Here is a 19,212-nt window from a genome sequence, read left to right as displayed (position 1 = left end):
GATCTCTCCACCAAGCTGCATTTACAAACAATGAATCTTACGACAGGGAGAAAATGGCGAGCCTCTCAAAGGAAACCTAAAAGCCATGAGGTATGAATAACCTTTTTTTAAATAGAGGACACATATCTCTTTTTTATGTTCGTATTTTAGACCTGGTGTGTCGAAGGGTTTGTTTTCTCTGTTGCTTGAGGGTCGATTGTACTGAAATTACAGTGTATCTTGAATGGAATTGATTTAAATACTTTGTTCTTGTTGAAGCTGGTTAAATTACATAGGACAAGAAATAGTCAAGTGCTTTGAGGTCTGTCTGATTTGTCGAGTAATAATCCTAACAGTGTTTTTATGATCAGGAATATAATTATACTACTCTGGATTAATTAGCACTGGTTTTAGGAAGAACAGACCAATGGAGATTGTGTAATCTACTCACTAAAACTACATACTAAAACTGTTTACTTGATGTATTTGTTTGTGTGGTCAATAAATGCAAACAATTAGTTGCCTATTGCGGTGCTTCTCCTTTATTACAAATATTGAATGTTGGTACAAATAAACTGTTAATGATTGTTTACTATTATAAGGAACCCTGTGGCTAGTTACTCAATTTTGTTATCGCAATTTGAAGGTATATCTTTGCTTAGGGCAGACATGGGCAAACTACGGTCCGCGGGCCATATCCAGCCCGCTTTGGCTTTTAATCCGGCCCGCCAACGTTGTCCAATTTTTTTTTTACCCAAGTTGGTGCCGTCACGCGGAAGCCAGTGGCAATAGCACTGTCCACTCTTATTTGTTTTTTGTGTTTTACAGCCCCGCTACCTTTTTTTTTTAAAATTACATTTTAATATTTCTTAATACATTCCTTTTTACATGACTTTGTATTTTATACTTTTTACTTTAATGATGAGTGATAAGTATGTTAATACTTAAGTCCTTTTTTCTGTTTATGTTTTTATATGTACTGTTAACGGATGCACTTTTTTATATGTATCGTATCTTGTGCTGACCCCGCCCATCTGTCAAATTTTTAAAATCAATGTGGCCTCCGGGCTGAAAAATTTGCCCACCCCTGGCTTAGGCGGAACGGAGATGGAGTGAATAGCACATCTGCATCGCAGTTCTGAGCTTGATGGTTCAATTCCCAGCAGGTTATGGCCTCCATTTATGGAGTTAGCCACATTCCAAAAACATGCATGGTTGACCACACCAGATCGTTCTTAAGTGTGAGGGTGTACGCGAATAGTTGTTTGTCTCATTGTGTCCTGCGATTGGCTGGTCTATTAAGTTTAAATCGTTTGTCCCCTCAAATTAAGTCCATTCCTAGAAACTACAAGATTTTGTTTTAGATTATAACTTTAAACAAATTACATATACTCCACACAAATAATTTTTTCTTCACATGTAACAGTCCTTATCAGGAAGTCAAGAAATAAATAAACAATTAGCGCTTACCCCCACATAAGTAGTGGTGAGACTATGACACCAACTATACAAAATAGTTTTGTAAAACCCTATCACCATTTTTTATCATGGCTCCCAAAGTGGATTTGTAAAGGTGAGGCAACAAATCATTTGAGTTTAAATCATTCTCTAATTATACACAATTTGAACCACAAATTACCAACACTAATGCAGCCATTATTATTCAATTAACACAAGAGCATAAAGAAATTGGGCAGCTTAGATTTCAACTATGACTGAAACTGAGCTACACACATTTGATATTTTCAAATGGCATATTACCTCATTGAGTTTAACAGAATGCTAACAAAAGCCAAACATTTACGACTAATGTAGTTAAAGATGTGCTTGTTGTCTCCCACATTAGCTTAACTTATCTCACCCTCTGAAAATTTCCACTGTATTTTGTATGCAACAGCTTGATGAACACTTAAGTTGTAATAATGCATTCATTACATGTATCCCTTCAGAAGAGTTGCAGCCATCCATTTTGAAAAGCATTTGTCCTCATTATTGTTGTGGGTGAGCTGGAGCGTATCCCAGCCGACTTTGTGTGAGAGGCGGAGTACATCCTGGACGGATTATTTGTCGATAATAGCATTTGGGGGAGATTTACAATGAAATGTAATTTTTATTCTCATTTAAAGTGGTTTGGAATGCACCTGATAAAAACCTAATTGCAATTGCCAACTACAAGTGTAAAAATAATGCAAAATGGACATTCAGAAGTCATTCAATGGAATTGAATTCAGCAATTATTGTAACCTTTAAGTGGGATAATTTTCTTTTAAACACCTGTGTTAAGGATTTAGTGTATGAATGCCTATTTCCTTCCAGACCTCACATACTAGGTATAGATCAGAAAAACACGCTAACTCACATGTGTCAAAGTGGCGGCCCGGGGGCCAAAACTGGCCCGGGAAAGTAAATTATGAGTGCCGACTTTCTGTTTTGGCATAAAATTTAAACAAAGAGTATAGAAGTATATTAAATTCCCTGATTTCCCCCCTTTTAAATCAATAATTGTCATTTTTTAATCCATTTTTTCTGTGTTTTTAGTTCAAAAATCATTTTGTAAAATCTAAAAATATATATAAAAAAGCTAAAATAAACATTGTATTAGATCTATAGAAAAACTGAATATTTGGGGCTTTTAATCCAGTTCTTTTAATCCATTTATAAAAAAAAAAAAGATCTAAATATTATATCTAAAATGGTCCGGCCCACATGAAATCGAGTTGACATTAACACGGCCCGCAAACAAACAGTCTGACACCCCTGGTATAGATGAATTGAAAACCAAAAATATGCAATGCAATTAACTGGCAACCCCTGTATGATGAGAATATCATAAAAGATGAAAGGGTAGATATTATCTCCAACATTGGTTGTACCAACAGAGGAGATTTTTGTGTTTTGGGATTGAAAAACAAAACCACTGTAAATTTGAGGCATATTCACACCTGCCTTATCAGATCTGGAGCACAATTATTGATACAACAGATTCATTGGATCCATGGAAAGACCCTAATCCACTGTACCATTATACAGTAGACGTGTCTTATTCATGTACTCACGAGCTGGAGTGACAGTGCTGCTCTCCTGCGCCAGTAGAGGTCCACACCCTGCTCGAGTACAGGCACTGAGATGGAAGAGGTAGAGGCTGCCCCCTTCTAAGCCCTCCAGCTGCCAGTGGGTGGTGTCAGGCCCGGTGATGTTCATTTCACGGGAATCCAGCACCTCCTTTGTGGTCTCATTAACTACAAGAGATATGTTACTTCAGTTCATGTGGCTCAAGCCAGCAGGGACTTAGCATAGGCCTACGTTGCAAGCACATGTTGTATGGTAATGGAACAACTCTGAAATAGGGGTCAGCGGCTGCATGGCGGGGTGGGGGGGAGGATGAGTAGGTGTCACGCTCACTCATGCGGAAAGCAAATGTCGCAGATACGTGTTGTGACAGGTGAGCTGAGCAGGAATACATTAAGATGTCAAGAGGGAGATGAGGGTGGAATATATAGAACTCCAAAGAAGAAGGGGGTAGTAGAGGTTTAACAAGTAGCAGTTGATGAAGAGTGGAGGAAACAAAACGGGAAAGTAGGCATTATAAAAGTGGATAAACAAAGCAGGAAAAACTTGAAGAAAGCTTGGAAAATGTAGTGGAAAGGAGCAACATTTGCATAAAGGGTGGGCGGTGCACAAAAAGTGGGAATATAGGGGCAATCACGAGCAGTCAAACATATCACCCGACATGCATTATAGATCAAAGTGCAGCGCATGTGTGCCAAGTGTGCAAAGCAATGTCGAAGCCAATATATGTACAAATGCAGGTGAGGGCTGAGGCTGTGTCATAACAGCTTACTGTTGCTTTAGAAGCTTTGATGTGCTTTTGAACTCTTTAAGGATAGTCATTTGCTAATTTAAAAATAATGGATTGCTCTGTTTGGTGTCATCCTATCAATACATTGAACAATTTAGCCAATGAGAGTGGGAAAAAGCCAAGTCCTTCACTCACTAACATTTTTTTTGTGCCTGCGAATAGCTGTTGAATGGGGGAGGACATCAGACATGAATAATTGTTTTAGGAAAAGAATCTGCAGTCTTAGATGATGTGAACCGTTATTAGATTTAAGAAGTCGTCATTGGGGTGTTGGTCGCGCCTAATTCAGAACTAAATACTGCCATCTAGCGTTTTAAATTGACTCATTTATAAATTAGAGAGGTTTTCTTTTGTGCCCACTTATTTTATAGACAACCACACAGAAGAGTGATCCACTTGGGAAATCAGTAGATTCCTATAAATAAATAAAAATCTCACTATAATTACTTTTATATAAATTCCTCTAGTTTTTGAGTATATTAATCTTAAAAGTGCTTTTCAGTTAACCAATAAAATTATATATTTAGACCAGGGGTGCTCAATACATAGATGGTGATCTACCAGAGGATTGCTAAGGTACTACTGGTAGATCACTGATAGTAAGATTTATACATATATAAATTATATGGGAATTAAGGTGGGAAACAGTGCCATCGCGCATCCAAGCACGATTTATGCATGCCAACACTATTTTGGGTCGTGGTGGCATCAGGTATATCATCAGCATACATAACTTCTGAGTTTTGTCGGTGGCCCAGAAAAAAAAGGGTAGATCATGCAAAGTTGACTCCTTAAAAAGTGGAACTTTGAGCCAAAAAATGTCAGCACCTATCTACCTCATCCAGAAAAATATGTGCATTCACCCCAAGAAACAATGATGAGTGCCATTGGTAACATTTTCATGATCATAAAAAACATACATGGGAAATAGTTTTCATCTTCAATGCCAGTTTTAAAGGGTGAGGGTTTTTGTTTTCAGTCGCTTATTTAATCATTAAATAGAATACTATACCATAAATACACCTTAAATGGTGAGGCCATTGCTCTACATGTGTAACAATGTACACAATATGCCTTATACAGCCAAAAAAATCAATGTGCAACACCATGTTAATGCATAAAATCGAATGGGCTACAAACTATCTTGAAAAGCAACAGCTTAGTGTGTCTATGTGTGTGTGTGTGTGTGAAAACATACTGAGGTGGTACTGCAGGAGATAACCAGTCAATATGCCATTTGCCAGCCTTGGTGGACCCCATACAAGCCGGATGGAGTCCTTCTGGGCATTGGAGGCTGTCAGAATGGGTACTTGGTCTGGAACTGAAAATAAAACAAATAGTTTTCTTTCAAATGATGTATGTTATCAAAAATTATGATTCCACATGAAAGATATTTCTCAGTGTCATGCAGTGTGTCCTAAAAAGTGATTTTCTGTGCAAAAAGTATATAGATGCCATGTACCGTATTTTCACGACTATAAGGCGCACCTCTTTATAAGGCGCACCGCATTATAAGGCACACTGTCTGTTTTGGAGAAAACTTAAGACTTTTAAGTGCGCCTTATAGTCGTGAAAATACGGTAATTGCTATTGACTTCCAGGCATGAAGCACTCACTACACAGTCACCTCTAGAGCCAGCCATTGTTGATGTTTTGGATTTTTTTGTATAAAATCCTGCAGGGAGGAGCTATATGATCGAAGATGTTCTAAACTAAGATGGCATCTGCATATTTGACAGTATTGTTTCAGTTCAGGCGTTTGTGTTTTTTTAATATCCGACAGTGGTGGTTTTTCGTTTTTGGTTTTCTGTTTATTGCATATATAAGGCGCACTGGATTATAAGGCGCGCTGTCTATTTTGGAGAAAATTTTAAACTTTTAAGTGCGCCTTATAGTCGTGGAAATACACTAATCATAATTCATTTTATTCCTCCACATTGTGGCATTATAGTATATTTTACCGTACCCGTAAAAGACAGAAAGAACTAGTCATTCTATATTGTGGTAAAAACGGTGAGAACAAGAGTAAACTGGGTTGTTAGAAGCTGTATCTACATATAGTTTTCATCAACAACTCACCTCCTTCTGGAGTGGTAAAGGTGACAGGATCACTGCTAGGTCCATTTCCCTTCTTGTTGAAGACATTGACAGTGAGTGTATACTCTGAGAATGCGTCAAGTCGGGGCACAATCGCATGAGTCCTCTTTCCGGGGAATGACAGTGTGTGGCGCTCATCCAAGATTCTGTCAGGATTCAAGAAACTTCGCTTTCTGAGCCAGTGAACCTGTAAGAAGGAGGCACAATAGAAATGGTGCTGAAAAAAAGAGAAGTTATCTCTCCATCTTAATTTAACATAGTGCTGCTTTTCATCCAATTTACCGTATTTTCACGACTATATGGCGCACTGCATTATGAGGTGCACCCTGAATTAATGGCACATTTTAATTTTTTTCCATATATAAGGCACACTGGATTATAAGACTTAAGTGCGCCTTATAGTCGTGAAAATACAGTACATTTTTTTTTAGGATTTTTTGTTTTTATTCTTCGTGTAGGCCACTATTGGTTGAAGTACTATTGTTTATTCAATATATTTTTTTGCATTTATCAGTTTCACTACAGATTTTGTTGTTTTCCAGCCTTATTCTATTTCAAACTTGACTGTAGAAGCTAAATACCGTATATCCCATATATAAGGCGCACCACATTATAAGGCGCATCGCATTATATGGCGCACCCATCAATGAATGGCACATTTTATTTTTTCCATATATAAGGCGCACTGGATTATAAGGCGCCCTGTCTATTTTGGAGAACATTTAAGACTTTTAAGTGTGCCTTATAGTCGTGAAAATACGGTGCTTGTTTTTTTGAAAGGCCTTGTAAATAGAGGTACCAAATATGCGGTTTTCAATAAACTGGTAGTGCTACTAGAAAAAGAGTGTCAGTCCATTGTGTCCTTGTTTGGAAAATAAATAAATGATGCCCATTATTCCATCTTATGTTTTTTTTACACATGTAAGTCAAGCTTTAGCTAAGGAGCCAATCTCAGAGGCCATTTAGCACATCACACACCCTCCCTTGCCTTTGTTTGGCATACATGACCACACGCCCAATATCTAATTTTCTAAGATCCATAAATGGATTACAAGCCAATCGCAGAGGTCATGACTAAGATTATATAAATTGTTTTCTTTTTAGAAGGATTCAGAAGCACAGTGATGTCTAAGTGGTCCTCATGGTCAAGTGTACATGATTGCATACTGACAGGGTCCACAACTTCAGTTTAATTATAACACAGCTTTTGTTGTGATGTCACAAGAAATATGACCAACAAAGTCTATCTTCATGTTGATTTTAATTGCCGAGTCGGCTGCCATCTGTTTGGGTGTCAAATGCTGCTTTCAGTCTGACTTGCCTCAAACTGGCACTTTAGAGGCGTAACCACATAACAGACAATTTGCCTGAACCTTTTAGACAGAACTCAACAGGGCGAAACATTACCATGCAGAGTTTGTGTGCACATTCTAACAGCTAATGTAGCTTTCTGAAAACAGATGTTTATAACTCTTGCTTTCTGTCATATTGAGCATTGATGGAACAGTAACAATTGAGCAAAGGAAATTGTTATTTTAAAAATAACATGGTACTGCTAATTAGTACTGTTGAGATTCAAGGTCTGATTGAGTGGAGTTTCTAATTCATTTTGTATTACAAATAATCCTCTGGCTATACACTGCCTGGAAGGGTTTAATGACCCTCTATTACAGGGGTGGGCAAACTTTTCAGCCTGGGGGCCACATTGACTTTAAAAATTTGACAAATGGGCCGGGTCAGGACAAGATACGATACATATAAAAAAGTGCATCCGTTAACAGTACAAATGAAATATAAACTGAAAAAAGGACTAAAGTATTAACATACTCATCACCCATCATTAAAGTAAAAAGTAGGAAGTACAAAGTAAAGTAAAAAGGAATGTATTTTGAAATATTAAAATGTAATTTAAAAAAAAAGATAAAGGGGCTGTAAAACACAAAAAAAACAAATAAGAGTGGACAGAGCTACTGCCACTGGCTTCCACATGACGGCACCATCTTGGGGTTAAAAAAAACATTATTTGGACAACGTCGGCGGGCCGGATTAAAACGCCTCGCGGGCCAGATGTGGCCCGCGGGCCATAGTTTGCCCCTTCCTACTCTATTATCTGACCTCTTATATATTAATGGATTAACTTTTGTTTTGTTTCGGTGCTACTATATCATGACATCTCTTGATGTACATATGCCAATATAAGTATACTATATCACCAATGTGTTAATATGTCTTGTTACCAAATCAGCAGGAAATCTTGAATCTTATAAAATATGACCAGAAAATTCATACCAAAATTCCTTTCATCATCTGGACACATTATTTTCTGGTAGTGGACTTTGTGCTTAAAATGTACTTCATGAAAACTTACATGATAACCCCTTAGGTGACCTCTCACTGTGGCAGGTGGAACCGGAGTCCAGCTTACTCTTAGAACAGTTGTGTTAATCACTTCCACAGCAACATCCCGTGGCGCTGCAGTGGGAACTAAAGTAGGAAATGGAAAGGGTCACATAGTAACTCTACAGACACTTACATCTCTTAACACTACAGTCAAGCTTGTGAATGCAGAAGCATATCTGCATAAAAAAAGTTGCAGCAAGCATTATTTTTGTATTTTAAGGTACTAATGGTGGTACTAAATGAGAGCCATGATGCACTAAATCATATTTTGGTAAAGGGAGGAACACCAAACATAAGCCAAAAGAAAAAAAAGCCAACCAAACCAAAAAAAAAATACATTATTTCTGCTCTACGTGGTCGCTGGAGAGAATATCAGACACTAGAAGCAGCAGTATCACATCTTAGACATCCTACGCTGTGGAGCACGTCGTGATCTATTAAAGGTCGCACAGATTTTGAGACAGAAGTGCAGCATTTCAGATTTCACAGCGCTACAAAAGGTTATTTGCCACCTGCTGCATTCGGGGGGTAGGCAAAAAGCACTACTGCACAGGCAAACAGAAAGAAAGGAAAGACTTAACCTGACACATTTTCCCGTAGACAATGGCGAAAGACAACTGAAGACAAGGCAGGGTACGATAAAACAAAGAATTAAGGAAGTCATAAACAATTAGGGCTAGTTGCGCCTTAAGTTAAGAAAGAAAACACATTTAAGACTGTTATTCTGTAATACTATTATATATATGTGTGTATTTAATCATTTTTGTATAAGAGCTTCTTCAATTTGTTTGGGGCGAGCTCTGGATCGTAGCATATCGCCGAGTCCTTGTTCCAAGGACTGTTTACTGGAATGCAGACCTGGAAGGACGCTTACAAAATTGCTGATGCAGCGTGATCGCTATCCAACAACCTCCGTGATTACTCGCATATTGTCGTAATTCGTGACGCTCTTTTTGCTTGATTAGGGAATAGTTTTGCCGAATAGAGGCTTGTTTGTTTAATTTCCAATGGAGTTGTTTTTGAGTTCCGACCTTAATTGTCATTATTGAATACCTGATAAGCGATGATTGTTACACCTGTTGTTTTTGCTTACGCAATTGGATTAATCAATAACCTTGTAATTGTTTTGATTTCGTGGCCTTAAATGGGTAGAAATTACCCATCGCCAGATTAATTAATTAATTAAATGTATATATCATTAATCAGATGTCCCCCTGTATTGTTTTATAATTATATTAAAGTATAATTATTGATGTATCTAACGAACACCTACCACATCGTTAGAAATGGGAATACCTTCATATGACGTTTGTGCGTGTTAAACAAGTAAAATGCCAAAGAAAGAAATCATAGCATACATTAATGGTAGTTAATTAGGAAACGGGCATTTATTACCATGTAGTAGTGGGTAAAGTTAAGTATTATGGAATGAAAATAGATGATTATGTGGCCTAATGCAGATTACACACTAATAATTGTGCCAAATCTTCAAGGATTTTCTCCTTATTAAAATCAAAGAATCGACTAGGATTGCCAAGTTTAGTTTTATTCATGGTCGTATATTTTATCTGCGTGGTGTGCTGAGTTGGTCACATGCATAGTACCATAGCATGCGTCTTTGTATATGAAAAATTAAATTAATTGCATGCATTATTTGTATACTATTTGGTGTTTAACTCACCATCTTCTCCGGAATAACCAGTAGTAATTTTAGGTTCTGGTCCCCACCCATGGCTGTTCTTGCTCTGAATTTTGATCTCGTATGGGATGAATGTTGATGTGTTCCTCACAACAAAGGAGTGTCTTTTCACCAGGTGTTCACTCCAGGTGTCATCCACAGCAAGTTTTCTATAACTCACCTTGTATTCAAGGCCTGGGCCATTGTGTTCAACAGGCAATAGAGGCTACAATGGAAACATTTCATTGGGTCAGAATATAGAAAAATAAAAAAAATACCGGTGAATAATCTTACCTCCCAGGTAATGTCCATTTGATGAGGTAAATGGCCTTCAATCTTAATGTTTTCTGGGTTCCTATCAGGAGCTTTGAAAGGTATTACTCAAAATTATCATTCTTGGACAGAACATGTGTCTACAGATGCTGTGACAAAAAGCTTTGGAAATAAAATGGTCTAAAAAAATTACAGCTTATCTTACTTCTACCGAATGATGGTGTGTAAAGAATTGTGAAAACATCACTAGAATAGGAAGCAAAGATTCACATGAGAGATAGTGCAAGTGAATCTCACCATCTGGGAGAGTTTTGTAGCGCTCAGTGGGCTCACTGGGTGGGCCAGGCCCAACAGCATTCACTGCGTACACTCTGAACTGGTAGTTAAGATGTCCGTGGAGTGCCAGCTCGGCTGTTGCCTGGCTACCGGGGACTTTGTGGAGCTCTTTCCACTTGCCTGGCTCCCATTGGCTTTCCTCATACTCCACAAGAAATTCTGAATTCAGTGCAGTGAACATTGAATCATTATTACACACAATGTCACTTTAGACAGAAAATGTGGAATCTAATATGAAGGTAATGCTGATTGAAATTAGTAATTTGCTGGCATATTTTCTTGATTAATAATGTTCCTAATTGAGGTTAATAATATAAATTGTAGAGGTACAGTGTGGGTTTATAAAACAAAAGAAAAAAAACACTGTTTAACAGTACACTCTTTTTTTCCCCTTTAAGAAATCCACATTTTTTAATGTAGTATTTCGTTATTTGCTTGATATATGGTGGAATACAACATTTTTATCGAAATAAATTGCACAGTGGCATTTATTTTATAATCATCTTTGGTTTATAAGTAGTTTGTATCAGTAACATTAGAATACAGTGTTCCCTCGGTTTTTCGCGGTTAATTGGGACCAGGACCACCCGCGATAAGTGAATTTCCGTGAAGTAGGGATGCCCTTTCAAAAATGCTTAATTTGAATTTAATTAATTTTTTTTACCCCACCCCTGTATACAGTACACCAAATAGAATACGGGTAGAGAGATTGAAATTCATGTTATAACAAAAAAAACTGCAAAATATGTTGTCTCAATGTAATATTTGTATTTTTTTTCCCAAAAAAATCCGCGAAGCTATGAGTCTGCGGTGGCTGAACCGCGAAGTAGCGAGGGAACACTGAATTGAAATTATTTGGGGAAAAACAGCACACCAACGCAATATAATAACCTCCTAAAAGTGACTGCAAAAAAGTTTTGTCTCACCTATCACAGAGCTATTATGATCACTGCCAGGGACCCAATCCAAACGGACCTTTCTCAGATCCTTCAGTCCACTTATCTCTAAATTCTGGGGTGCATCAGGAACATCTGCATTATAGTACAACAACAGATATCTCAAGTTAATATGCTGAATACCACTGAAAAGTCAACATAATGTGTCACTCACATATAATATTGCGTGCACAACATTATAAGGCAGCATCATTTAAAATATATTATAAGGTACTCATCAACTCATGTGGTCGCATACATAAATTTAATATACAATTAATTTCTCACTCTGCTTCCAAGGAGTAATTGTTTAAGACAATTTAACGCACTGTTCAAATTATGTTAAGCATACACTATAAGGATTAAGACTATAATTACAAAAATTAACTGCACAATTAAATCACTTCTCCGTATGAAATATCAAATGCTACTAAATACACGAGAGACAAAAACAGCACCATCTAGAGGTATTTCTTTCAAGGTACCGTATTTTCACGACTATAAGGCGCACTGGATTATAAGGCGCACCCTCATTGAATGGCACATTTTATTTTTTTCCATATATAAGGCGCACTGGATTATAAGGCGCCCTGTCTATTTTGGAGAAAAATCTAAGACTTAAGTGCGCCTTATAGTGGTGAAAATACAGTACTTTTTTTTTTAGGATTTTTTGTTTTTATTCTGCGTGGAGACCACTATTGGTTGAAGTACTATTGTTTATTCAATATATTGTTTGCGTTTATCAGTGTCAGTATAGATTTTGTTGTTTTCCAGCCTTATTCTATTTCAAACTTGACTGTAGAAGCTAATACCGTATTTTCCATATATAAGGCGCACCACATTATAAGGCGCATCGCATTATAAGGCGCACCCTCAATGAATGCCACATTTTTTCCATATATAAGGCGCACTGGATTATAAGGCGCCCTGTCTATTTTGGAGAAAATTTAAGACTTTTAAGTGTGCCTTATAGTCGTGAAAATACGGTATTCTTAGTTCCATCAAAGCATACTATATGAGTACTACAGTACAAAACATGTATAAAATACCTTACCAAGCACTGTGAGAAATGCAGCAATATTGGCTTCATCTAAACGAGTCCTGGCCATACATGTATATACACCCTCATCGCTCAGGTTCACGTTCATTATCTGAAGCATTCCATCACCCACAAAGTACCTGAACAATAACACCTTTGATTAAGTTATGGTTTGTACACAATAAAGAAGAAGTATTTTATCCACCAACCTGGAACCTTGCTCTGTAGAAAGAGTCATTCTTTTTCCATCCTTTATCCAAAATACTTCAAGTGAGTCTTCAAGACTTTTATCATACTCAGCCTGACACATCAACTGGGCTGTAGTCCCACTGATGACTTGCATGTCCTGAGGTCCGTTTATAATTTGTGTGGGGTCTAACAACAGAAGGATTATTGTAAGATTAGTGAAGGAAAACAAACAAGCATCATAGAAACCTACTACGTTCAATTTAAGAAATAGACAGCCATTTATTTGACATCATTTGTTTTTGTGTTCATTACAACAATCTTGTTCTTTGGTGTTTAGGCAATTTCTTTATTTTCTTGTTGATACCTTTTACTGCCAGCACAGCCGTGATAGACGACTTGCCCTCACTGTTATCGGCAACACAGACGTATTCACCGCTGTCTTTTTTCTCCACATTGGAAATTCTTAACGACCCATTTTGAAGGGTAACAAATCTTTCTCTCTCAATAGTTTCTGGAGTCTCATCTTTGGCCCTGAGAGAGAGAGACAAGGTTTTCAGTAACTGCTGCATTTCTTACAGTCAGGTCTTAAAAAGCAGAACTAAATTAAAAGCAATATTTTACAGCATTCACAGTACCATGTTGTCTCTTTGTTTGAATGGAACATTCATACAGAGCCACTTTGCGAATAAAAAAATCACAGAAAATAGTGAGCTCTTGTAACTACGAAAGTGTAAAGACGTCCTTCATGCATTCTTTCCCTTTTTTACCGCCATTATTGTGCTGTCAATTAAGTACTTTTATCCATTTTCACATTTGACATGTGTCACAGTCAACAATCCCTAAGTTTACCTAAATGCATTCCAAAATAGGCTTGTTGAAGCTCATAAATTATCTCTGTTTTCAAGATGGTATTTTGTCAAAGGTTATATCTCTACTGTATATAACACACTCTCAAATGTCCATGGGAATTGGCACCCAAATGAAGACAGAATAAATAGAAAATAGATGGATGAAGAGAATGTTTGATCTCCCTTTTGGGGTGATCTCAATCTGTGTTTCTGTGGCACTGGCAGGATTTTGAATCCCAAACAAGATGCCCAAACTATTCCTGCAAGACCGATGTGCTGTTAGTAAATTTTAAAATGGTGGCGACCAAAATACTGAAATGGAACCGATAAGGGGGATTTTGGAATAAAATTACTACATATTCACAAATATCTATAGGATCCCATTATATTTACATAGTCAGAAGCTCTCATTTAGTTGCATGTCAACTGAACAAGTCCAATTTGTTAGCAACAATTCATTAATGATTACCAACAATCCATGTGGGCTAACTTTTCGGCCCGGAGGCCACATTGGCTTTAAAAATTTGACAGACGGGCCGGGTCAGCACAATATACGATACATATAAAAAAACTGCATCCGTTAACAGTACATTTGAAACAAAAACAGAAAAAAAGACTAAAATATTAACATACTCATCACTCATCATCAAAGTAAAAAGTATAAGTACAAAGTAAAGTAAAATGGAATGTATTAAGAAATTTTAAAATGTAATTTAAAAAAGATGGAAGGGCTGTAAAACACGAAAAACAAAAAAGAGTGGACAGAGCTACTGGCTTCCGCATGATGGCGTCATGTTGGGGTAAAAAAAAATTGGACAACGTCGGCAGGCCGGATTAAAAAGCCTAATGGGCCGTATGTGGCCCGCGGGCCGTAGTTTGCCCATTGCTAGGTTAGTGTGTCGGCCTCACAGTGGGGGACCTATGTTTAAATCCAGGTCGGTCACCTGTGCCGGGTTTTCTCCAGGTACTCCAGTTTCCTTCAATACAATTTTAAAGTAGCGCATCCCCTGACCCAAACTAATATTACGAAAAAGTGTATCATGACAAACTGAAATTGAAGAAGGGCTTTAATGCTGATTAAAGTAGTATCTAATTAGTCCCAATTTTGAGGATGGCAAGAGGATAATCTCATTAAACAAATAGAAGCCTGTGTAGCGTGAACACCTGAAGCAGTATGAATTGAATAGTTGACTCACACTTAGAAGTCACACATTTTCTACTCACTCGCTGGTGTTTTTTCTTTACTAAAACGCCCGGGATAAGGAAAAAAAAAAAACGCTACATTATGCGACACGTTCCTCTGGGTGAATTCTCCGAAATGTCTTACCAGGAAATGGTTGGAGCTGGTGAGCCAAAGGCACTACAGTTCATTGTAAGATCCTTGTCAACTATTATTGCATACTCCTGGTAGTCCTGGGTCAGGATTAGAGGAGCCATATCTGTATGTGAATGGAACAATTAGAGCATGGGTCGGGAACCTTTTTGACGAAGAGAGCCATAAACAATTCATTTTTTCAAACATTATTCCTTGAGTCATACAAAGAATTTACAAGTAAAAATACATTAAAATGTGTGCAATTATTAATCATTTCACAACTTCGAAATTAAAAAAAAGTGTCTGAATTCTTTTGAGAACATTTTGAGCTGTTGCTAATCAATGAGTATCAATGAGAGTATGCATGTAGATGAGTTCAATGAAGAAAATTTATCATTAAAAAGGCGCTAGAGATCATGTCGGCGCCACAGTTCCAGCGTGACGCTCCCATTGGTGCATTCGGGACTTAGGTCTCTCACCAGCGATAACCATATTTTACCACACAGGTTAGCGGAGAACCATATACACATTCATCAAAAGCGCCACATATGGCTCCCGAGCCATAGGTACCCTACCCCTAAGGATGGTTTGCACCAGATTAAAACATGCACTCAAAACCACCAAAATAACAAAGTTTTGTGGTCTTGCTGTGTTCATTTGTGTCAGCGTGTGAAAACTTTCCTCTACCCTTTTTTTTTTCTTAGACAGCCAATTCTTTTCAATCTGAATCAATCATGTATGATGAGTGCGCACATTCAAGAGAGATTGCAAGCAGCCAGGGTGCTAGTCTGGGCTTTTGCCGTGCTCTATTGCTCTATGGCCACGCTGCAGGTTTGAATCCCGACCCTATAAACAAGACGAATTGCGTTGCCAGCGGCAGCACATGTTCTACTAGCAAGCCGATATCTCCATACAAGCTTACTTACTCATGATCATGATTTTTATGTTGCCTAGAATAACGCCATGCCTGTTGGTTGCTTCACACTGGTAGACACCACTATCATCTGGCATGGCATTATGTATGATGATTGTGTCATCAAGCACCCGTTTGTTGTTCAGGGGGTCATCTGGAAAAACAAATTAAATTATTTTTATTTTTTTTCAATTGGCTTGGAAAAATCATTCTCAATGACATCTAATATTTCTTTTTATCTTAATATTTACACCAATAGTCACAATTTTAAACACATTCCAAGGATTAAAGTATTTGTACATTGTTACCAATACAATATAAAAAACTGGTGAAAATATTTGTTTGACTCCCCCCAAAATATCTGTTTCTTGTGCCACTGGATGTTGGACTGTTCAGGTGGAATTTTTCAATTTAATTCATTGCATTTGGTTTCTCTGGTGGGCTTGATCATAGCAGAAAGCAGGATGAGTGATTTTGTACACTAAAATATTAAATCGCTCATTTCTTGAAGGTTTAAAATGGCTTGATTTATTTAAAAACAAAAGAAAAAGACAGAAAAAATAAGGATAATTTGGCTGAGTCCAGCTGGATTTTTTTTTTAAAGGTTACACTTACATTTTCAATAAAATTATTATCTCTCTAACATTAATTATAAATCAGAGATTTGATTAATTTATATATATATATATATATATATATATATATATATATATATATATATATATATATATATATATATATATATATATATATATATATATATATATATATATATATATATATATATATATATATATATATGTATATATATATATATATATATATATATATATATGTATGTATATATATGTATATATATATATATATATATATATATATATATATATATATATATATATATGTATGTATATATATGTATATATATATATATATATATATATATATATATATATATATATATATATATATATATATATATATATATATATATATATATATATATATATATATATATATATATATATATATATATATATATATATATATATATATATATATATATATATATATATATATATATATATATATATATATATATATATACATATATATAAATAAATATATATATAGTCCAATCAATAATCAATTTAATATAATTTAACGGGTCCGATGTAAAATAGCAAACAACTGAGATAACTGAGTCTGTACAGTTTTCTTTTTGTCTCTCTGAAGGCGTAGAAGGCCCTCAAAGTTTCCCACATGAATAGATTGTGTCATGCTCTGTAAAAAAAAAAATCCAATCCTTTGGAAGACATTTAACAGGGATGCTTGCTTGTTGTCTTGAAAACCACACTTGCCACAAAAGACTGTGTGCAAACAGTAAACAATATAGTCCCGTCACCCACCTTCAAAAATGTGTCCATTCTTTCTCCACATTATGTCAGGCTGTGGTTTACCGCTGACCGAGCACTTGATGTGCACATCAGAGCCGATCACAGTTAACTGACTGTGAGGCGGCTCTGTCAGCCACTTCGGAGACTCTGGGAGATGTTATGAAAAGAAACGCGGTGTTTGTTGTGTGCAAAATCAATTGTCATCCTTTGCAAAGGGTCAAACTAAAAGTGCCTTCATGCATAATGAACATCTGATGTTTACCAACCTTCGACTATTACATCAAAGTAGTGGACAGCCTGTCCAAAGTTGTTCTTGGCTAAGCACATATATTTGCCTTCATCACTTTCCTCAATTGCAACTATGCTCAATAATTTTCCAAAGTTGTCAAATGTTGCTCGAGGTGTAAGCTTGTCTCCCATCTTCATCCATTTTACCTTTGGAGTGGGACTACAAAAATAAGATATTTCCATATTATGAGCACTCAATGTGGGCATATATAGAGTTAACTGTGTCAGAACTTCTAGTACAATATAGTACTTACTATCCTCCAGGTAGACACTCAAGTTGAAGTTCTGCTCCTTTCAAAAGTACTTTCTCTGTCTGAACACCAGAGGGCAATAGAAGAACAGGGGTCCTCACAGGGGGGCCTGTCATCAAAAGTCATCCCTTACTTTTATACATAATTCATGTTCGTGGTTATATCAACAAAATCTATTAGCAACTTCCAGTTGGACTTTATAGTATTTTTAATCACATATTTTTTCAACATTAGATATTTTCTATATATTTTTATAGCTTGAATAAATGAAAATGGGGAAGGTGTGAGGGGGCTTCACATACTGGTATCACTTTTGTCAGCAGAATCATACTCTGTCGTCCCTGCAATGGAAATAAAAAACATTGTAAGGAAAGTACATGGTAGCTTTACTTACTATGACAAGTAAACACCCATATATTTTCCTACAGCCTGTCTACAGAAAACTAGACAGGACAAGCCCTGAGTTTTGGTATGCATAGTTAAACAAAAAAAAAAAACATCAACATGCAGGCAATTAAAATACCAGCAAAAAAAAAACTTGTGTCTTGTGTAGAAAGGCAGTTTGAACACAATTTTTAAAAAAAGTATGAACTATTTTAGGCATCAAGTCTCCTTTAGTACAGTTTTAGATTCTACGTCAATAAGTCTACATGGCTTGACTTAAACATCAATAAACCTACGTGGCTCAACTTGAACTGCCATAGCTGCCTTATGGACGATTGTGCGTATGCGTAAAAAGTCAGCAAAGCATCCGTAGTCTTGACGAGTGTCTTTCTGTAAGGCATGTGCGAAGTAGAGGCTGCCATCAGTGCCCATGGAAACCCTCTCATCCTGCTCAATATGCTGAAGACCTGTAAAATAGTGTGCGTTTCTGTTAGTGACTGCCTGCACCAAAACTATATCTTATATATCTAGCATTGATATATTTTCTCCACGAGGGAAAGGTTGCTCGCAGGAGTGAAGTATTTTATAAACAAACAAACTGACAATTGGCAATAGAATCATTCCTGCGTTGTCAATACAAATCTGTATCATAAAATTCACAGTTTTATTTATTCTTAATAAAAAAATCTGTTAGTCTAAAAATCGTGCATCTTGATATTTGAAACTTGTACCATGCGTCAGGTCCCATTGACCTCTAACCTCAAGAAACATTGTTTCTCCAGCGGTATTAATACTATGGTCACTAGGTTAATGGTACCTACATGCATGAATGAAGTGGAACTTAACCTTATGCCCTTACTAACACAGAGAAAGGAAATCCCTGTGTTCTGAAGATGGATGTGGAGTAAAAACCTGTCTCTGAACAAGTCCAAACACATACACATAAATATATTGCAATACTTTGAAAAAGCTCTTTTAAATCCTGTTTGTACACCTTGAACTGGTTTCCCGCCAATCCCAAGGCATAACCAGAC

General features: G+C 36.6%; 1 protein-coding gene across 4 annotated transcripts in view; it reads right to left on the bottom strand.

Moving 5' to 3' along the window:
• The window catches only part of LOC144203487 (neural cell adhesion molecule L1-like protein), a 55,538-nt gene that overhangs the window by 18,496 nt on the left and 17,830 nt on the right, over window positions 1–19,212 (bottom strand). For 2 of the 4 annotated variants that reach the window (XM_077726960.1, XM_077726969.1), the window contains 19 exons: window positions 18,475–18,645; window positions 18,097–18,135; window positions 17,798–17,903; window positions 17,522–17,703; window positions 17,268–17,402; window positions 15,875–16,015; window positions 14,961–15,072; window positions 13,150–13,316; window positions 12,806–12,971; window positions 12,612–12,736; window positions 11,549–11,653; window positions 10,584–10,781; window positions 10,308–10,378; window positions 10,017–10,239; window positions 8,917–8,952; window positions 8,304–8,419; window positions 5,918–6,122; window positions 5,037–5,159; window positions 3,036–3,218 (listed from right to left, as the gene is read on the bottom strand). In XM_077726960.1, coding sequence (XP_077583086.1) covers window positions 3,036–3,218; window positions 5,037–5,159; window positions 5,918–6,122; window positions 8,304–8,419; window positions 8,917–8,952; window positions 10,017–10,239; window positions 10,308–10,378; window positions 10,584–10,781; window positions 11,549–11,653; window positions 12,612–12,736; window positions 12,806–12,971; window positions 13,150–13,316; window positions 14,961–15,072; window positions 15,875–16,015; window positions 17,268–17,402; window positions 17,522–17,703; window positions 17,798–17,903; window positions 18,097–18,135; window positions 18,475–18,645 — 2,604 coding nt within the window. The remainder of the gene's footprint in view (window positions 1–3,035; window positions 3,219–5,036; window positions 5,160–5,917; window positions 6,123–8,303; window positions 8,420–8,916; window positions 8,953–10,016; window positions 10,240–10,307; window positions 10,379–10,583; window positions 10,782–11,548; window positions 11,654–12,611; window positions 12,737–12,805; window positions 12,972–13,149; window positions 13,317–14,960; window positions 15,073–15,874; window positions 16,016–17,267; window positions 17,403–17,521; window positions 17,704–17,797; window positions 17,904–18,096; window positions 18,136–18,474; window positions 18,646–19,212) is intronic. The other 2 variants (XM_077726978.1, XM_077726987.1) reach the window with 1 other exon arrangement.

The sequence above is a fragment of the Stigmatopora nigra genome, chromosome 1 (assembly GCF_051989575.1).
Source record: "Stigmatopora nigra isolate UIUO_SnigA chromosome 1, RoL_Snig_1.1, whole genome shotgun sequence".
NCBI lineage: Eukaryota > Metazoa > Chordata > Actinopteri > Syngnathiformes > Syngnathidae > Stigmatopora > Stigmatopora nigra.
This window is presented reverse-complemented; position numbering and strand designations above follow the sequence as displayed.